Source organism: Prionailurus viverrinus, chromosome B3 (assembly GCF_022837055.1).
Source record: "Prionailurus viverrinus isolate Anna chromosome B3, UM_Priviv_1.0, whole genome shotgun sequence".
NCBI classification, from domain to species: domain Eukaryota; kingdom Metazoa; phylum Chordata; class Mammalia; order Carnivora; family Felidae; genus Prionailurus; species Prionailurus viverrinus.
The window spans coordinates 117998569-118020225 of NC_062566.1; the positions used below are offsets into that span (position 1 = coordinate 117998569).

A 21657-nucleotide genomic window follows, 5' to 3' on the forward strand; every position below is an offset into this window, starting at 1 on the left:
GCTCAAGCTGTCAGCATGGAACACAGGGCTCCATCTCATGAACCATGAGATCACAACCTGAGCTGAAATCAAGAGTCGGACGCTTAACCAAATGAGCTACCCAGGCACCCCAAAACTTTTCTTTTATTAATACAAGCACTTAACACTATATAGTCCCTGAGAATTGCTTTAGCTTTGTCTCACAAATTATAATACGCTTCACTTCCATTTCATTCAAGTTATTTTCTATGTTTCCTTTCTGCTTTGACTAATGAGTTATCTGGAAGTATGTTTTTTCAAATATTTGAGCATTTTCCAAGTATCTCTGTGTTACTGATTTCTTCCTTTTTTTTTTTTTTTTTTTTTTAAATTTTATTTGTTTTTGAGAGAGAGAGCAGGCACGTACGAGTTGGGGAGGGGCAGAGGGAGACACAGAAGCAGACTCCAGGCTCTGAGCTGTCAACACGGAGCCCAATGTGGGGCTCAAACTCATAAACCGTGATATCATGACCTGAGCCAAAGTCTGACACCTACGGATGCCACCCAGGTGCCCCTTATGTTACTGATTTCTAATTTAATTGCATTAGAATCAGAGAACATACTTTGAATAATTTAAATTTTTAAAATTTTGTTAAGACTTGTTTAATGGCCCTGAAAATGGCCTATCTTGGTAAATGTTTGCTGTTATTGGGTAAAATGTTTCATAAATGTCAATTAGGTCAAGTTGGTTGGTAATGTTTTTCAAGTGTTCTCTAACCTTGCTGATTTTCTGCCTAGTTCTATCAATTATTCAGAGAAGGATATGGAGATCTCTAGTAACAATTATATATTTGTCTATTTCTCCTTTCATCAATTTTTGCTTCATGTACTTTGAAGCTCTATTTAGGTACCGATATATTTTAAATTGTTATCTTTTTAATGAATTAACTCCTGTATCATTATACAATGTTCCACTTTACCCGAGAAATATTCCTTGCTCTGAAATCTTTGTTTATATTAATATAGTCACTCTAACTTTCTTTTCAATTATTGTTTGCTTGCTGTATCTCCTTTCATCCTTTTACTTTTAACCTGTGTCTTTAAAGCAGGTTTTTGGTAGAAACCTACTTAATTTTATCTAATCTGACAAGCTCTTTTTTCTTTTTGAAAAAATAATTTTTTTAAGTTTATTTATTTTGAGAGAGAGAGCACGTGTGTGGGGGGAAGGGGCAGAGAGGAGAGAGAGAGAAACCCAAGCCAGCTCTGCACCATCAGTGCACAGCCCAACGTGGGGCTTGATCTCATGAATAGTGAGATCACGACCTGAGCCAAAGTCAGATGCTTAAATGACTGAGCCACCCAGATGCTCCCAACCTCTCTTTTCTAATTGGAATGTATAAGCCATTTATATTTAATATAATATCATATAATATCAATATAATTGGATTTAAACCTCCTCCCTTGGTATTTGTTCTCTATTTGTTCCATGTGTTCCTTGAAACCATACATTATAGGGGCACCTGGGTGGCTCAGTCAGTTAAGTGTCCGACTTCGGCTCAGGTCATGATCTTGCGGTCCGTAAGTTTGAGCCCCGCGTCGGGCTCTGTGCTGACAGCTCAGAGCCTGGAGCCTGTTTCAGATTCTGTGTCTCCCTCTCTCTCTGACCCTCCCCCGTTCATGCTCTGTCTCTCCCTGTCTCAAAAATAAATAAACGTTAAAAAAAAAAATTAAAAAGAAAAAAAAAGAAACCATACATTATATAACTGAAAAGGACTTTACAGTTAACCTAGTCCAAGTACCTCATTTTACAAGGCAAAATCTGAGGCTCAGAAAGTCTGTGACGGGGTGCCTGGCTGGCTCAGTCAGAAGAGCAGGCAATTCTAGTGTCTCCCTCCCTCTCTCTGCCTCTCCCCCACTCACACTGTCTCTCTCAAAAAATAAATAAACATTAAAAAAAAAAAAAAAAAAAGAAGAGCAGGCCAATTCTTGGACCTTGGGAGGTCATGGGTTTGAGCCCCAGGTTTGGGTGTAGAGATATCTTAAATAAATAAAACTTAAAAGGAAAAAAAAAAAAAAAAAAAAAAAAGGAAGGCTGTGACATGCTCACAGTCATAGAGCTAAATTTGAATATATAAAAAAATAAATAAATTTGAATATATAAGCAACCAAACAAAAACCCAAGTCTTCCAACTCAGTAATCTACCAATTTTTCAATATACAATTCTTAAATATCAATATTAAAAAACCTGGGGCACCTGGCTGGCTCAGTCAGTGGAGCATACAATTCTTGATCTCAGGGTTATGAGTTCAAGCCCCACATTGAGTGTGGAGCCTACTTAAAATAAAATTTAAAAAATAAATAAAATTCCTTGAAGGCCCTTTCAAGCGGAGAGTGTCAGTCTGCTAAAATGTGATTTACAAAGTCTCTTATCTCTTCTCTCCTTAACTGCCCCTTACAAACTCTACCCACAAGGGAGCAAAAAATACACAGTTCTTAAATTATTATTTTTATTAGTACTACTACTTTTAACCTTCATTATTACTTTTTTTAAGTTTATTTACTTATCTTGAGAGACAGAGAGAGAGTGCAAGCACAGGAGGGCAGAGAGGGAGAAAGAGAATCCCAAGGAGGCTCAACACTGTCAGTGCAGAGCCCGATGCAGGCTTGATCTCATGAACTGTGAGATCATGACCTGAGCCGAAATCAAGAGTTAGCCACTTAACTGATTGAGCCACCCAGGTGCTTCAAACCTTCACTATTATTAACTTATATTCTTACTTTTAATCTATAGTATTACCTTCACTTTACATATATACCTATAATTTGCCTATATTATCTCTGAGCAACACGCATTATAAGAACAAGTATTAGGGTACCTATGTATTTTCAAATTTTTCTACTTAGGAAAAACCACCTGTTAAACAACCTTCCAAATTAAACATTCTTTCTTTCAAAATTTTAGCATTTTATGAGGTTTTTATCAGAATCCCTTTCAAAACCACATGAATGACAAAGGCAAGAGTCCTCTAATGGAAGAGTAAAGAATCATGAGTTCTAGCAAGAAAGCTTCCACCAAGTCTTCATGTGATATTGTTATTCAAAAATTTGTGATAGAAATATCTTTCAGCAGACCAGGTTTGGTATGAAGTTTACAACAGCCTTTGGCTTGTTCTGAATGCTTTACAACATACAAGAGAGTTTTCATAAATGACAAGTCTTACTTTGCCAACAAGAGCAGGAATGTTCATTGAATTTGTTGCAAATCCCATGCCATATGCCATAGCAGCTTCTACTCCCAAGAAACTTGCCACAAGCTTCTCTAGTTCTTCATGCTTGTCCAGGTTTCCTGTGTGAAGAACTTAGTGAAGTTAACACTGCCAAATCCTGAATTTAAGAGTTACTCATTACTTTATAAAAAGAAATCACAGTCTTCACGTTACAACCTTTTCAGACTAAGCTCTATGGAAGAGTAGTATGAAGAGAAATGGCTAACGAAAGACATCGTGGTCGATACCACTTCAGATCTGAATACCTTCAGATTCAGCACCTGTGATGGAATTTCTGTAAAGAAGATTGCCAACAATTTCTCCCATTCCTGCTGACACATGATAGTTCTAAGTCTAGGCCTTGACAGGCCTGGCAACATCTGCTTTTATACTTTTGAAGTCAGCTGTCACACAAAACAGTCTAACTAGCTTGTTGTAAAGAAAAGCCACGGGGAGCAGGAGGGCCTCTGGAGGATAAGAGACTATGGAAGAGGAATGCAGGGCTCAGCCAGCCCTTGACTGATCCCACTACCCAACTGAGGTACCAGACATGTAAGTGAAACCACCCTGGATACTCTATCCTCAGCCATAATGCCCCACCCAACACCACATGGAGCTAAGATAAATATCAAGGCTTCTCCAAATGGCAGAATTATAAGCAAATAAATGTCTGTGTCTGTTTTAAGTTGCTAGGTTTTAGAATGATTTGTTATGTAGCAAAAGACAAGTTAAAAAACATCCTCCCTCACTTTGTATTGTGATTTTATGTCAATAATCAAATCTGTAAGGACCGAACAAGACTGATCAATGCAGAAAAGATGATGAAAAAAAGACTGCTGAACTGAGATGCTACAAGTTCTCAAAGCTTTAAGCAAGTCATTTAACCTCCCTGGGCTTCAGTTTCATATCTGCTAAATACCAATAATAATATTTGCTCTATCTACCTCATGACATTGTTGTGAGGATCAAAAGAGAGAAAAGGCTCAAGAAATTTATAAACTACAAAGTGCCATAAAGATGTAAGGTCTGATTACCATATATCGTCATTGCACCATGCTTCCTAAACTATGTCATTAAGGACCTGAGTACAAATGACCCAGCTAAACTTGCCAATCTTTAGACCTATGAGAAATAATGATGAATTACTGTTTTAATCTACTAAGTTTGAAGGTGATTCATAGTAATAAATATCCAGAAGTTGCCTTTTAACCTTTATAGTTATCAGTTCTCTGGAACAAAACAGAAGAATTTGAAATCGTCCTATGAACAAAAATGAAATTTATTCATATAAATCTATTCACCTTTACATTTTGTAAAGGTACAATAACAAAAAGTTAACATTTACTGAATATTTACCAAGTCACAAATGCTTTACATGAATTAATTCTTCAATAGCCCTATAAGGTAGTAATTATTTTCACCCCCACTTACCAGCATGGAAACAGATTAAATAACCCTCATATGCCCACAGGGTCAGGCCTAGGAAACAGCACTCTTAACCACTACCATTTGTAAAAGCCAACAAAGTGGACATTAAAGCTGTAAATGAGTCAAATACTTATGGAACTTTTCTAGAGATATTTTGTATTATAATATAATGGAAAAGATAAATATGTCTCAACATGTGTTGAACACATTAAAATCATCCATTGTTTCAGAAACTATATGGCAAAGTATGCATTTGGATGTTTACTATTCTAGCTCTGTATCAGCATTATTCCCTCCTGAGTAGCACAATTAAGAACATTAGCTGGCCAAACAGAGCCTGCACTTACCAATTTCCTGCCGAGTGCTGCACACTCCAACTCCATACTCCTCTAGGACTTTGGCAGCTGCTTCTTGACATGATCCAGTATTCCGTGCAAATCCAAGATAGTTGTAGGAACCCATGTTTATAACACCTTTAATTATATTCCCTGTGTACCTGTATTTCAATACCATAAAAGTTCATGAAACTCATGAGCAAATCAAATATGTACACGTAATAATAAACACACTGATGATATAAAAGGAAGCACCATATACAGAAAGTAGGGAGAATATGGCCTAGTAGAAAGGAAGCTCAAACTCACTAAGAAACTAAAATTAAGCAAATGAAAGTTAAAACAAAATAGTAATTTTCACGTATAGATAATGATAAAGATTTAAAAACTGACCATAGCCAGTGTTGGCCAGGACAGTCTCACATACTGTAGATAAGAATATCAGTCAGTAATTTTTTTTTTTTTTTGGAGGGCAGTTTGGCAGGACTTCTCCATTAAAAGACGTACATACTCTTTGACTCAGCAATTTCCACACAGATACGAAAGGATAGCTGCATAAAGATCCTTTCAGAGTCACTGCACAATTTATCTACCATGCCCCTTCTCCAGGCACACAGACCAGTGACATTCCATATGATGGAAGCTCGATCAGCCTGGGCCCACCAGTGAGAATAACATGGTTCAGAGGCTCCACCAACCTAAGGTGGACGGGAAGTGTGGACAAGAAACTGCTGCTGTTTGAACTCTGAAATTTTGGGGTTTTTAACAAAGGATGGTGCAGCCCAACCTGCCATACACTATATACATCCATACTATACGATGCTAAGTAGCCACTGCTAATATTAAGCTGGCTGTGGATACAGACAAGCAGGATATTACCAACATGTTAGCAAGAAAAAAGCAAGATATAAAATGATTTCTATAGTATGGTCCCATTTTTATAAATCAAAAATTACCTGTACGTAACCCCAGTGGATTCACCACATACATACCCCACAGAAAACATCTGGAGGAATCATACACAACAAACTGGTAACAGTGGTCACCTCTGGGGAGTGAAGATTTGTGGGGAAGTGGATTTGCAGAAGGGATAGTGGTTAGTTGTCATGGGGAAATGTTTCATTTATCTGTATTATCTGTCTTTTTCTTTTTTTAATAGTAACAATGCAACCATGCAATACTTGTGAGATCTAAACAATAAAGTTTTATGAATATGAAAAGTTTTCTAAACTATTCAGCCTATTTAAGTAAAAGCATTGCATATATCCTGGAATCATTCGAGAAATCAAAATATCTAGAAGTATATTCAGACACTTGATTCTGGTAAGTGGCACAACAGGACAGTTTTTCTTTGGCTTCTTGTTTTTCTTTTTAATTAGTCAAGCTTTGTCTTCAGTTATAATCTAACACAGTATCAAATGTAACAGAAAAATATATTTTAAAAATCTGGATAACGATGAACTATATGCAAGGAAACTAATTATGTTGTGCTGTACTCTCAGCTTCGACTCTTGTTTTAACAGAATACTCAATTTGCAATAGAATAAATTCTGAAGTGAAGAAATTCCTTTTTGTTGCTGTCAAGAGATAATTTCCCAACTGAGACTCACTTGAAGGACCAGTTATAATCATGAGACTGCCTCTCCATGATGTCCACCCTGGCTCCAGGCACACTACAGATCGGTCGATTCCAGTTGTCTCTAATCCTCATGTAGAGGTTTCTTGTATAGAAGTTTTCGAAATCCTGATACAATGACACAAAGTCCTGCCAACAAATGGTGAAATACCATGAATTTAACTAAATTGCTTTAGAAAATTTTTACAACTTCCCTTTTCATGTTGTAAGAGCACTTAAGAATGAGAGGTCAATTATATTGAATTTGCTGATAAGGAAAACAATCACAAAGGCATCAATTCTCTATGTTAAAAACAACTTTAAAACTTTAAAACAACTCTGGGGCACCTGGTTGGCTTAGTAGAGCATGAGACTGTCGACTTCAGGGTTGTAATTTGAGTCCCATGTTGAGTGTGGAGATTACTTTAAAAAAAGGGGGGGGGGGGAACAACTCTTTTTTTTTTTTAGTTTTTTTATTTGAGAGAGACAGAGAGAGTGGGGAAGGGCAGAGAGAAACAGGAAGAGAGAGACAATCCCAAGCAAGCTCCGCACTGCCAGCACAGAGCCCCACACGGGCTCGAACTCACGAAACCGTGAGATCATGACCTGAGCTGAAACCAAGACTCCCATGCTAAACCACTAAGCCACCAAGGTGCCTCAAGGTAAAACAACTCTTAATCAGGTAAAAACCACTTGGCTTTGATGGCTAACCTATATGAAATCGTTGTAAATAATCATCTGACTGCATGAATGTAGAGTCAAAGAACTTAACTTAATAAAGTAGGCCTTGGGGCACCTGGGCGGTTCAGTCGAGTTCGGCTCAGGTCATGATCTCACGGTTCAGTTCAAGCCCCGCGTTGGGCTCTGTGCTGACAGCTCAGAGCCTGGAGCCTGCTTCTGATTCTGTCTCTGTCTCTCTCTTTCTCTCAAATATAAATAAAAACATTAAAAAAAATTTTTTTTTTTAATAAAAACACTGTAATTTTAAGGGCACCTGGGAGGCTTGGTTGGTTAAGCATTCAAAACTCTTGGTTTTGGCTCAGGTCATGATCTCATTGTTCATGGATTTGAACCCCTTGTCTGGATCTGTGCTGACAGCGTGAAGCCTGTTTGGGATTCTCTCTCTCTGCCCCTCCCCTACTCATGCTCTCTCTCTGTCTCTCAAAATAAATTAAACTTAAAAAAAAAAAAAACACTGTAATTTCAGTTTTAAACAAAAAATAATTCTGAAATTAAAATTCCATCCTCTGCATATTTTTAAAATGAAAGTGAAACAAATCCAAAGAAAAATGATAAGCAAGAAAGACTAAAAGTTTGCTTATATAGAAAGACACCTATCTCAGGTTTCTTTCCTTGGATGGGAGTTTGAAAAAAAGATTCTCGTGATGAATTCCCATGATGAGGGACTTAAAGCCCTCCCTTCTTCCCTGAAATAAGATGCACTAAAAATTAAGTCTATAAAAAAATAGTCTGGGTGGAGCTAAAATGAATGCATAATGATATGACTGATGTGATATGACCACATGATCAGACCACATTAGAGCAACTGGACTCCTGAAGATAAGGGGTAATCCAAATAAAAAGAAAACTATACTACAGTTAGCAAACTGTTGAACTTCTAGCCCCGAGATCTGGACTTGGTGTCAATCTAAATTAATCTGTTAAATAAGCTAATTAGAAACATGCAAAGCTTAAGCCTTATTGTGTAAGATTTTTATTGCTAAAAAAGACTCTTCATAAAATTTTATAATTAACCTTCTATGACATTGGACTATAAAGTAACTAATAAGTAAGCCTCACAGTAGATAAAATCTTAAATAAAGCTGAGCAGAGTCAGAAAGTACTCTCTGGAATGTGCAGTACCTGATACCATCTCTTTCACAATTGCCCTAACATTTACATTTCCTTGAGAAAATATCCATAAATAATGTGTCTATCATAATTGGAAATTTACTACTTAAATAACGTATCCTTTTTGATAGTCTCTTCTTCCAACAAGAATACTAAGTGAATGAAAACTGGAACAAAGACATCCAAATTCTAATTTGGGACTTTCCCTTGGCTGTCATTCACCATGCATTTATTTCCCAAAGTAGGATTGGGGGAGTGGGGGGAGCTGTTTCCAATCTTTGTCCATTCACATCAAATAGGGTAAACAGTACAAACTCTTCTTGATCTCATTTCTTTAAACCCTTTCTAAATACTGCACATTAATGTTAAAGGTATTAACTCAAACACCTGAGAGAAATACTCCATCACAGACAAATTTTTATTAGGAGAAAGAGCACTATTTTTGTTTTACTATATAAACATCAGAAAACGCTTAAGACAGTCTGGTCCCATTTATTGGAAGGGTTACCAAACCCAAAACGGTTGCAGGCTCAAGTGAAGTAGAGCTCTGGGCAGCCAGGGTGTGGCTGGGAGGGCAGAGACTGTCAAGATCAAGGAGCTCACCACTCCTCATTGTTCCGATGAGACAATACCTCAGTCCCTGAGACAGGAACAGACTTACACAGAGTGACAGGAAAGTTGCCACAGTGAGGGATGTTAGAGACCAAAAGCTGGTGGGACAGAACGGCAGAAGAGAAGGACTCCTGGCCAGGGTAGAAGCTTGACTACAGTTAGAAGGTTCGGTGAAAAGAACTGAAAGGCCACTAACCAAACTCCCTGCAGCTTAGCAATGAAGCAAGAATAGGGATGGAACAGGGTAACTATTCAGGGTTCCAGTTTAGGCAACAAGAGTGTCTGTTCCCAAAAATATCTCCTACAGTTTAAATATTCTAGGACAGGGTTAAAATAGATGACTTATCCCTCCCTTCCTTCCTTCCTTCCTTCCTTCCTTCCTTCCTTCCAATGCCTTTTGCTGAATACTTCTGCCAGACTCAGGATATATTAAAAAACAAGACAGTTCTCTCCACAAACTACAATACCCCCACTACTCCTACCCTCCCCCTCCCCCTCCCCCAGCCTATCCCCCATCCCCACTCCACATCCTCACCCTCCTCTTCCTCCTCCTTCTTAATTTAGTCACTGTGAAATGACTTTAGTCAGGCCAACCTAATACTTGTTTGCTCAGTCACTGAACAAACGTTTACTGGGCTGTCCTTTCCAGGCACTAAGGTAGGCATTAGGAATAAAAATGAGTAAGACACAACCTTTACACTCCTAAGGATCTCTTAGTGGAGCAGAGTGGCACACAAATGAAGTTATAATACAATATAACAAGTACTCTAAAGGGATACTTGCTCAGACAAAAAATACTTAACTGGCAGGTGAGTGGCAATGGTAAAGTACAAACAGCTTTCATGCGCTGTTTGAACTTGATGTTCATGAGTTTGAGCCTCAAGTCGGGCTCTGTGCTTGGAGCCTGGAGCCTGCTTCAGATTCTGTGTCTCCCTCTCTCTGTTCCTCCCCCACTCGTGCTGTCTCTCTCTCTCTCAAAAATAAATAAAACATTAAAATAATAATAATAATAAAATTAAATTTAAAAAAGCTACACTGTTGCTCCAAACAAAAAAGCCCAAAAGGTGACAGGGAAACTTTTGCAAACCTACTAATGTCACTAGTGCAAAAGGATAAGGTGGTAATCTACTACAAAACTCTTTGAAAAGGTTTATCTGGGATACAGCTTGGTACTAGTGAGAAATCCCTAGAGTAAATACAAATAGATGACTTCTATACAGTGGAATATGATTCAGCAATAAAAACAAATGAATTACTGAAGCATACTACAACATGGATGACCCTCAAAAACATTACGCCAAGTAAAAGGCAGACACAAATAATCACACATTGTATGATCCCATTCATATGAAACATCTAGAAACAGAAAGTAGATCAGTGGTTGCCTAGGGTGATAAGGGGGAGTAATAAGTGACTGCTAACAGCTATGGGGTTTCTTTTTCAGATGATAAAAATGTTCTAAAACTAGATTATGGTGCTGGCTGCATACTTCTGAAAATACATTTGACCCTTGAACAATAGGGGTTTGAACTTTGCAGGTCCATCTACACGCAGATTTTTTTCTAATAAATACAGTACGGTATTATAAATGTATTTTCTCTTCCTTATAATGTTCTTAATATTTTTTCTCTAGCTTACTTTATTGTAAGAATACAGTATATAAGGGGCACCTGGCTGGCTCAGTTGGTGGAGCAGGTAATCTTGGTCTCAGGGTTGTAAATTCAAGCCCCACCTTGGGTGTAGAGATTACTTAAAAAAGAAAATAAAAGGTGGGGGTGCCTGGGTGGCTCAGTAGGTTGAGTGTCCCAGTCACTTGAATGTCCGTCCGACTGTTGGATTTGGCTCAGGTCATCATCTCATGGTTCTTGAGTTCAAGCCTGCATTGGGATCTGCACTGCCACTTGGGATCCTCTTTCTTTCTCTTGCTCTCTGCCCCTCCCCTGCTGGTACTCTGTCTCAAAATAAATAAACTTCAAAAAAAAAAAAAAAGAATACAGCATGTGATACATATAACTTACAAAATATGTGTTAATCGACTGTTTATGTTATCAGCAAAACTTCAGGTCAACTGAAGAGTATTAGTTAAGTTTTGGGGGAGTCAAAAGTATACATAAATTTTCAACTGCATGTGGGAGGTGTCGGCACCCCTAACCTCCACATTTTTCAAGGGTCAACTGTAATGCTAAAATTAACTGAATTATATGTTTTAAACAGGTGACGTTTATGGTATATAAATTTTATCTCAATGAGGCTATTTAAAAAAAAAAAAAAAAATAGATGACTGCTGTCCGGGGGTCCACACACACCACAAAACAATGGAAAGTAGAGCTCTTTATAAGTCCACAGAACTAGGGGCGCCTGGGTGGCGCAGTCGGTTAAGCGTCCGACTTCAGCCAGGTCACAATCTCGCGGTCCGTGAGTTCGAGCCCCGCGTCGGGCTCTGGGCTGATGGCTCAGAGCCTGGAGCCTGTTTCCGATTCTGTGTCTCCCTCTCTCTGCCCCTCCCCCATTCATGCTCTGTCTCTCTCTGTCCCAAAAATAAGTCCACAGAACTAAAAAAGACAAACCAACTGATAATCCCTCAGCTTAATACATCAAGCAACTATACGACATTAATAGTTTCCAAAGATACTGCTACAATGGCAACCATCAAAATATTCTTAGTGAACTACTTTTTGAGGAAGGCCAAGAATAAAATACTTCCAGGAATTTCTATTAATCTATTTCAAATAATTTTCTTCTTTTGTATCTTGAAAATTAAACATATCAGGATGTGGATAAATAATGTCCCTTCCCAATATCCTATCCTTCCCATTTTTGAATATTTGATCATAAACAAACCGTAGAGGCAAAATATTAAGTTTGGTAAGTTGTATGGGAACTACCTACCATGATTTGATCCTTAAATTTCTTAGGTATTTCTTGTCTAGATACTGGAATGTTTTAAATTCAACCTTTTGCTATATCTAATCACATACATGTTTCTAGAGGACTAGTAGTTTCATCTCACATAAAAAAGAAACAGACTACAGACTGGGAAAAACAACACTCTCCTCCAAAATAACACTAATAGGAGAGGATCAAGCAGTAAAGAATTCAAAGAATTTTTTTTTTTTTTTTACAATTTACATAGAATAGAACAAAGTCATGCTAACTCATTAGTTGGGGCCATGGGATTCAGTTCTACCCAAAGCAACATATAAAGAACTAGCATAAATAGTTAAAATGGACTCTCTTTTATAATGGAATGGGGAAGAAAGTAAGGAGGCAGTTATAAACACCATTCACTCAGTGAAATGAGGAAGTGGCAACATTAGATTTGCATTTTATGATCCCAAGCACTTTCCCTCACTTCTTCCAATGTAACACTTAAAACTCTGCATATCCCTCTCACTACATCTAATCCAGTATCAGAAAATAAACATGCTCTACCATAGGGCTGAATGATCTTCCTTTCCCTCTAAAAGCTAAACTTTGATAAGAAAATGGCAGAATTCGGGGCGCCTGGGTGGCTCAGTCGGTTAAGTGTCCGACTTCAGCTCAGGTCATGATCTCGCGGCTCGTGAGTTAGAGCCCCACCTTGGGTTCTGTGCTGACAGCTCGGGGGCCTGGAGCCTGCTTCGGATTCTGTGTCTCCCTCTCTCTGCTCCTCCCCTGCTCACACTGTCTTTCTCTCAAAAATAAATAAAGATTAAAAAAAGAAAGAAAGAAAAGAAAATGGCAGAATTCAACTGTTTTAACTGTTAATGTTATCTACTGTGAAAATCCTGTTGAAAGAATTCAAACAAATTAGTACAGTCCTCTAAACCGTAGAAGCAAATGTCCCCCCTCTGTCCCACATATTTCCTATTACTTCCTCCTACAATTATTTCCTGATTAATTCAATGCTAGTCAGCTATTTTTTTGTTCTGCATACAATTCAGACACTATTTTTTTGTTCTGCATACAATTCAGACACTATTTACGTGTATAGTGCTTTGCAAAGACCCGTTAAATCTGAAGAGTTTATGTTTCCTCAACAGAATTAGAAACTACTTAATAAAATCTATGTGTTCTGACTCCTTAACACAAAGGTCAAGTACACACAGGCAGCCCTAATACTCAAGAGTCAATTCACCCTCTGGAAACACAGAACAAGTTCGAAACGTGATGTACTCTTTTACAAAGTAATTCTGATGCAACCCCATTCATTCTTTATCACACCATGACACAACACCAGCTATGCAAACTCTCCGGCCACTCCCCTGCTCAAAAACTGCCCAGACTCTTCACTGCCCACAAAGTTCTTAGCTTGACATTCAAACCACAATCTCTCATACAGCCAAAACCCAGCTGCTCCCAAACATTCCTCATACCCATGCCCACCCCATCCCCTCAGCCTGGAATACTCTCCACATCAAAACCAGTACCCCCACACCCACCTCTACATGTTAGTTAGTAGGTCTTTGAAGTATGTCCACACTAGGAGAGGTCCCTGTAGACAAAGATTTTTGAATGTGGCTATGTGAATCAAATGTTAGCTCCCATCAGTGACAACCACCATCAACTCAGTCTAATAGGAAGATACGGGCCCATAAATAAGTAACAGCAATACCATCAACGAGTTTTGCCTACTGGACCAAACTTCTGAGTGCAGGGCTTTGCTTGCATTAGGTATTCAAGAAATACCTTCTTGATGAAGTGAACTGTAGGCCCTTCAGGGCAGTGAAGGATGGCCAACTTGTGGTTCTGGTGCTGGTGAGGATGCAAAATGACTGACATGAGAGAGAAGACAGCCTGGGTTCTGGGTTCTCCCAGGACCAGAATCCTCAATTCCATACAGACTGGTTTTGGCTTTCTAGCAGCTGATGAGGTCCCTTCTTTGCCCACATTTCTGGATGCCCCCGTCCCTCCCCCCACAGGACCACCATCCATGCCCAGTGTCTAATGGCTTCTCTCTCAGTGGTGACCTTGCTGCCACCATATCCGCCTCTCTCCTCTAAAACCCCACAAAAGTGAGAAGTATGATGGACCAAAAAAATCTAATTTCTGAAGCCCTTCTATAATCTATCTCTAATCTAAATCTAATCTATCTACCTAATCTCTAATCTAAATATTCCTTGGGTTAGAGGACAACCTCTGCATACTTCACATGCCAAGAACAAACAAGTTTGTTTTTAGAAACACCAGGCATTTTTCACCTTAATTTGGCTGATTTTTGAGAATAGGCAATACATGCATACTGTACAGAACTCTAGAGGTGCAAAGGAGTATAGAGAGAAAAGTGAAGTGAGGTCTTTCCTCCCAGAGACCACCATTATTATCTCTGTTTACAATTACTCGAACAAGATTGTTTTTCTACCATGAACAGAGCTCAACCACATTCTGTTTACAGACTTGTTTGGGGAGAGGAGCTGATCTGTGAGCCAAACATCTATGTACAATGTGTCTATGAGAAAACACATCATGAGTTCTCCAGAACTTCATCTTCTCAGACGAATGGAGCCGCAACTTGGGATACAGCACAGTACCACGAACAGAAAGAACATGGCTTCTGGCACTTCACAGACCTGTGTCTGTGTACCAGCTCTGACACGAAGTGTCTTAGGAAATGTTACTTTAACTTGTGAATTTTAGCTTTCTCATCCATCAAACAGGAATAAATTCTTGTGATGACTAAATTAGAAATATCTTAAAGACCTTGATTTCTCCATGCCTTAACCTTGTTTTCCACTTCCTTTGTGAAATGCTTTCATTTAACTTCATCTGGAATATTTTTATTTTAACGTGTCCCCAGATCTCTAAAGATATAATGAGTGAAAATACCAAGATCTCTATAAAAGGCTTCCATTTATAGAATCAAAGACTCTTAACAATTACCTGTTGTTCTTTTCTTTCTGTTGCATGATGACACTTTTCAATTCTCCAATGCCTCAAGAAATCTCGGAGATATCCAAAGAGAGTGAGTACACCATACCCCACATAAGTAAGCACAGCGACCAGCATCGGTGTTTCTTCAAAAGCTTCATTAAACGGTTTTTTGTAAAGTCCTCCATTTTGTGTAACATGATGGACCTAAAAGGGAGTGTAAAAATGTTTATTTCAATCCCAGTAAGAAAAAGATTAAGCTCTAAGTCCTTACAGATTTGCATAACTTCAGAATTCTCTACTAGTAAAAATAAATCCACTAAGATCTAAGCAGGGCATAATTTTTTCCAACAGAAATATTGTAAGTTATATATACTTTAGATAAACAGCAAACAAAGAAAAACAGAGGGAGAAGGAAGTGCCCAAGAACAATGCTTAATGCTCATTTCTATCATTATTTGATTTTATGAAATAGATTCTAAAATGCTATGGTTGGAGCATGTATAATTTCCTTTGTTCTAATAAAGCAATTTAAAAAATAAATCAACAAAGAAAAATCCTGTCCTGAAAAACAGTATATTAACTTACAAATGAAGCAGTCAAAGTAAATCAGTCCTAGAATAAACTATTTATGTTTTACTGCTGTATAGTCTTAAAGCCACCAGCCATAGTATTCCAAATAATGACCAGTACTAGGTTCCTATGGGAAACATGTGGTTTATTAACCCTTTGTTGTGGTAACACAAATAAATTATGCACAAAAGTAAAATGCTTACATAAGAGTGGTCCAGCACTGTACAGAAGTAGAAAGTGAAATGCAACACAAGGGAAAAACAGTTAAGAATGGTCAGCAACTGTCATGAAATCATTCTGACCCCTTCATCTTCACCTAAGTACCCATTTCCACTCTAAGATTATCCCTGGTTTAATCCTTTGGGACACTTGAATTTTAATATAAAATATCAAGCTACTGTACTTTTGATCTCATACCTCAAAGCTTTTTACTTTTTGGTCAATCTTTTTTTTTTTTTTTTAATGTTTGTTTATTTTTGAGACAGACAGAGACAGCGTATGAGCAGGGAAGGGGCACAAGAGAGGGAGACACAGAATCTGAAGCAGGCTCCAGGCTCTGAGCTGTCAGCACAGAGCCCGATGCGGGGCTTGAACTCACCAGCTGTGAGATCATGACCTGAGCCGAAGTCAGACACTTAACCGGCTGAGCCACCCAGGCACCCCACTTTTTGGTCAATCTTAATGGAAATCTTGTTTTATAAAAAAATCTCATCAGAGGAGTTTGCGTGTTAACTTTTTTTTTTTTAAGTTTATTTATTTTGACAGAGAGAGAACACTTGAGCTCACAAACCAAACCGTGAGATCATGACCCAAGCTGAAATCAAGAGTCGTACACTAAACGCCTGAGCCACCCAGGCACCCCTGTGTGTTAACTTTAATCTTAACTATGAAACAGCCAATTACAGTGAGGATGGTCATTCACAATTTATCAGGAACACATTTTCAATTGAGCACTGTACTAGAGTTATGAAAAGTCCCAAAGGAATAAAAGATTCTTTCTTGGCCTCTCAGGCAACTTGATCCAGGGGTTAAATATATTTTAGAGTATTTCATACCGATAATATTAATTTGGGGAAGCTATCTGAATGCTGCAAGCTAGAACAGCTGGAAAATAAAAACTTGTTCTTAACAAAGGAACAGCATTCAAATAGGCATGATACTTAGAATCTGATGGTACTGCTTCAATTTGATGGCCTAAAGAAACTTGTGAAAACTAATTGTAAAACTGATATAGATCTTCATCAATCTCTTCCCCAAAGGGGTAGAAGTTTGTATGGATGTTTACTACTGAAAGTTTTATGCAGGAGCAAGGCTGCAATGTGTTTAGAATAGAATAGCTAGAAATGAGCCAATAACTGAAGACAGGAGATTGTTTAAAAATTAACAATATAACAGGGGGCGCCTGGGTGGCGCAGTCGGTTAAGCGTCCGACTTCAGCCAGGTCACGATCTCGTGGTCCGTGAGTTCGAGCCCCACGTCGGGCTCTGGGCTGATGGCTCAGAGCCTGGAGCCTGTTTCCGATTCTGTGTCTCCCTCTCTCTCTGCCCCTCCCCCGTTCATGCTCTGTCTCTCTCTGTCCCAAAAATAAATAAAAAACGTTGAAAAAAAATAAAAATAAATAAAAAATAAATAAAAAAAATTAAAAAAATAAAAAATAAATAAAAAAATAAAAAATAAAAAAAGAATTAACAATATAACATATAAACAAGTTACTAAACTGGGCAAAGCAGGGGCACCGGGGTGGCTTAGTCAGTTGAGCGTCCTACTCTTGGTTTCAGCTCAGGTCCTCTTCTCAAAGTTGTGAGATGGAGCCCCACACTGGGCTCAGAGGTGATAGCTCAGAGCCTACTCGGGAGTTTTTTCTCTCCCTCTCTCTCTGCCCCTTCCCCATTCACACGTTCTCTCTCTCTCTCAAGATAAATAAACATTTTTAAAAACCTGGACAGGAGCACCTGGGTGGCTCAGTCAGTTAAGCGTCCAACTAGGTTTCAGCTCAGGTCACGATCTCACGGTTCCATGAGTTCAAGCCTCGCATGGAGCTCTGCACTGACAGTGCAGGGCCTGCTTGGGATTCTGTCTCCCTCTCTCCCTCTCATGTTGTCTCTGTCTCTCTCAAAATAAATAAACTTAAAACTTTTTTAAGCTGGACAAATCAAAAACACTTAAAACACAACAAAAATAAAATAATAATCTGATCATCTCTTTTAAAAACTGTATCTAGGGCACCTGGGTGGCTCAGTTGGTTAAGCGTCTGACTTCAGCTCAGGTCATGATCTCACGGTTCACGAGTTCAAGCTCTGCATCAGGCTCTCTGCTGTCAGCACAGAGTCTGCTTCAGATCCTCTGTCCCTCTCTTTCTCTCTGCCCCTGCCTGGCTTGTGCTCGCTCTCTCTCTCTCTCTCTCTCTCTCTCTCTCTCTCTCTCTCTCTCAAAAATAAATAAACAGTAAAAATAAATAAATAAATAATAAATAAAATATAAAAAATAAAAAACTATATCTAAAAGAACACTGTATTTAATACCAGTACCCAACTCTTAACTCTCAAATTGTTTAAACTATTTTCTCGAAATAGAACATACTAGTAAAAAGACAATTTTCAGAGCTCCTAAGTAACAAATGTGTGGCAGGTGTGTATGTCAGAAATGCTGTGAGTGTATCTCTTTAAAAGATATCCGCCTTGATTTGAGACACACCCAAACCAGCACTACCCACAGTGTATTCATACTGTTGGCTGGACTGTCTAGGAAGTAGTAAGTTAAATCATTAGTTTGCTTTTAAATATTGTAATTATAATCACAGTGTCACTTTAATTGCATTTTAAGGAACTGAGATTCAACTAAGTAACTCTTGGAAAACAGCCTCAGTCAAATCACTGGGGGTCATTCTGGGGATGCCTAGGTGGCTCAGTCAGTTGAGTGTTCAACTTCAGCTCAGGTCATGAGCTCAAAGTTTGTGAGCCCCTCATGGGCCTCGCTGCTGTCAGCGCGGACCCCGCTTGGGATCCTCTGTTTCCACCCCACCTCTGGCCCGCTCCCACTCTCTCAAAAAAAAAAAAAGTTAAAAAAAAAATACAGGTCACTCTGATCATTCAGGATCAGAATGTACAGGCCAACTGGTATGCAAACCTCCGATAAAGGTGACAAAGTCTTAGAACTCAGAAGAAAATCAATTCAACTACTGATGCTAAATTTTCTTATTGACATGATTCAAATAAAAATGGTAGTATTACTATCTTATACATGTGTAATGTTCCATAAAGGAAAGCACCAGGTTTATTTTGCTCATTATTGCAAATCTAGCACTCAGGATAGTATTTATTAAGAGCTAACAAATAGTAAGTACTAAGCAATGTTTCCTTTTATTACTATTAGTATTACAGAAAGCGGTACCTTACAAGTGTTTGTTGAATGAATGAAAATACACATTATGCTCTTTGCTCTTTCAACAATAAGTACCCTGTAATAGAAGGGTTTAAACAAGTTACAGTGATTGCACAATTAACATTAGGACATTTCTCGAAACGACATCTAATACCTTTTAGTCTCAACTAGACTGGAGATCAAATCCATGCTAAAGAAAACATGGGCTACAAACTTTTCCAGTGTATTTTAGTCTCTGGATTCACCAGGCAAGAGGACTCTTAAAAAGCTTTCATTCATTCTAATGAGAATTACACTGTCGACAAGGCAATCAAGAAAAATACTAGCTTATCACTACCTCCAGGTTAAAAAAACAGTTACTAGTCTGCTCACATTAAGCAGACAAGGTTGTGACAGTGTTAGTACTATTAATCGAGGGAAGATTTAAGTACTACAACTACTAAGATGTTTGCCTGAACAGTAACATTTTTTTCCAAGAAAATGCAAAAGAAAAAAAAAGGCAAAAGAAGAAAATTTTTTTCCAGTCAAGATTATAAGCATATCATCATAAAACACATTACAGGACAAGGGGAGGGGGGGAAAAATCAAACTAATAAGCCACACTGTTCACATGCCTGTAGGCTGTCAGCCATATTTATTAAACTGCTGCCACTCTTAACCAAAGCAATACTGGAAAGGAATAATCAAGATAAACCATAAACATAATATGTATGCACTAAAATCATCTGGAAGGAGACACAAGAAATTGGAGTGGGAAGAGAGCATACTTCCTACTCATAACCCTCTGAACCGATGTGATTTTTTCATTTTTAACAAAGAGTACACATTACTGAATTTTTATGTATCATTGTTTTAAAAATGTTTACACCAGGGGCACCTGAGTGGTTCAGTCAGTTAGGCATCCGACTTTGGCTCAGGTCATGATCTCCCAGTCTGTGAGTTCGAGTCCCACGTCAGGCTCTGTGCTGACAGCTCAGAGCCTGGAGCCTGCTTTGGATTCAGTGTCTGCCTGCCTCTCTGCCCCTCCCCTGTTCGTGCTCTGTGTGTGTGTCTCTCTCTCCCTCAAAAATAAATAAACATTAAAATTTAAAAAAGAAAAGTTTACACTGAATTTTTCTCACTGATTTTATGCACTATTAATAAAAACAGAATTAATAAAAGCAACATATGCCTTTCATCATAACCTTGGGTCTCTATAGAGTCTCTAGAGAATTCTCATCTTCTTGCTGGCTCTCAGACCGCAAATGCTGATGAGCATACACAAATCCACATGTCAGTTCCAAACTTTCCCCAGAACTCCAAATTTACACTTCCACCCACCACCAAGTTCCACTTGGACATCCTAACTCAGCAAGTCCAAGGCTGAACTCTCACCCTCTTAACTCCTCCCTTAATGCAAACCAGAATCTCCTCCTGAACCACCCACCTTGTTGACAGCATCACCACCCAGTCTACCCAGTCTCCCAAGTTTGGAGTCATCTTTAGCACCACCTCATTTTCTAACTTCATTCTAGAACCAGTAATGCATTTTTGGGCCTTAGTTCAAGACCTTCTTTTGGGGCACAAGGACATTTTAAGGAGGCTGGAAATGTTCTACAATTTGAGAGAGGTCTTGGAGACACAGTATACACACAGGTTAAAAAAGTCAGGGAGCAGGATATACTTTATGCACTTAACAGATGTATGTTACTCCTCAATTTTAAAAAGCCCTCAGTGCCTCTTCCTTCAGTGGACTATTGCAATGCCCTCCTCTTCCCATCTGGTCTCCCTGCCACCAACACCCTCCACACATGCCAGTTATCCTTCTAGTCACACCAAACTTCTTGCTGCAGTCTTTCCAACAAAGATCCTCTCCTAGAGGGACTGCAAGTCTTCTAATAGCAATAAGGCAATAAATAATGTCCAATGTGAACAGTCAAGAAGCAGTAACATAAGCACGTTGCAATGTGGAGGTCAATGCCAAAAAGAAGATGGAGAAAAGAGTAGAAGAGAGCAGGAGACTGCTGTATATTTCAAAACAAGCCTTGTGGAACCATCTGATGCTTGAAACCATGTGCTACAGGCTGTTAGGAATTCTTAGATCCTAGAGGACTGGACCATAGGGTTATTTGGCTGTGATCATGTGCTATTTTCAAGACAAGAATAACTCCAAAGACAATTCAGAGACCATCGGGTTCCCTCCTCAGTTTCAAAGGTGGCAAGGAGGGACCATCACTTCAGATCCAATAGGCAACCTACTTTAAAAGGGGTGGCGGGGGGATGGCACCTCTCAGTTGGTTAAGTGTCTGACTCTTGATCTCAGCTCAGGTCTTAATCTCAGGGTTGTGAGTTCAAGCTCTGTGCTGGGCATAAAGCCTACTTAAAGAAAAAGAAAAAAAAAAAAAAAAGATTCACTAGGTGAGTGCCTCCAAAAGGCAGCCTGAAGCATAAGAGATAGAGGAAAGTGACTCCCCCCCGCCCAACCCAGTGGGTCCAGGGGGCATAGCATCAAACCAAGGAGGATTTTTCTTGAGCCTTAAAAATCTCATGGAATCTGCCTTGCTAAATTTTGGACTTGGTTTGGACCCATTACTCCTTTCTTCATTCTGATTTCTCCCTTTTGGAACAGGAATGTCTATCCTCTGTGTCCCACCATAGCATTTTGGAAGCACATAATTTACATGGCTTTACAAGCTCATAGCTGAAGATGATTGTCTCAGGATAAATTGTGTCTTGAGTTTCACCCATATCAGATGTAGATGATATTTAGATGAGACTTTGGATTATAGACTTTAGAACTGATGCTGGAAT

The 21657-nt window shown here is 38.7% G+C and overlaps 1 protein-coding gene across 1 annotated transcript in view; it reads right to left on the bottom strand.

Annotated features, from left to right (window-relative positions):
- SPTLC2 (serine palmitoyltransferase long chain base subunit 2) overlaps window positions 1-21657 on the bottom strand; it is a 105829-nt gene that overhangs the window by 61931 nt on the left and 22241 nt on the right. The window contains exons 2-5 of the mRNA XM_047862912.1: window positions 14926-15120; window positions 6599-6753; window positions 5001-5149; window positions 3181-3305 (exon numbers count right to left, since the gene is read on the bottom strand). Coding sequence (XP_047718868.1) covers window positions 3181-3305; window positions 5001-5149; window positions 6599-6753; window positions 14926-15120 — 624 coding nt within the window. The remainder of the gene's footprint in view (window positions 1-3180; window positions 3306-5000; window positions 5150-6598; window positions 6754-14925; window positions 15121-21657) is intronic.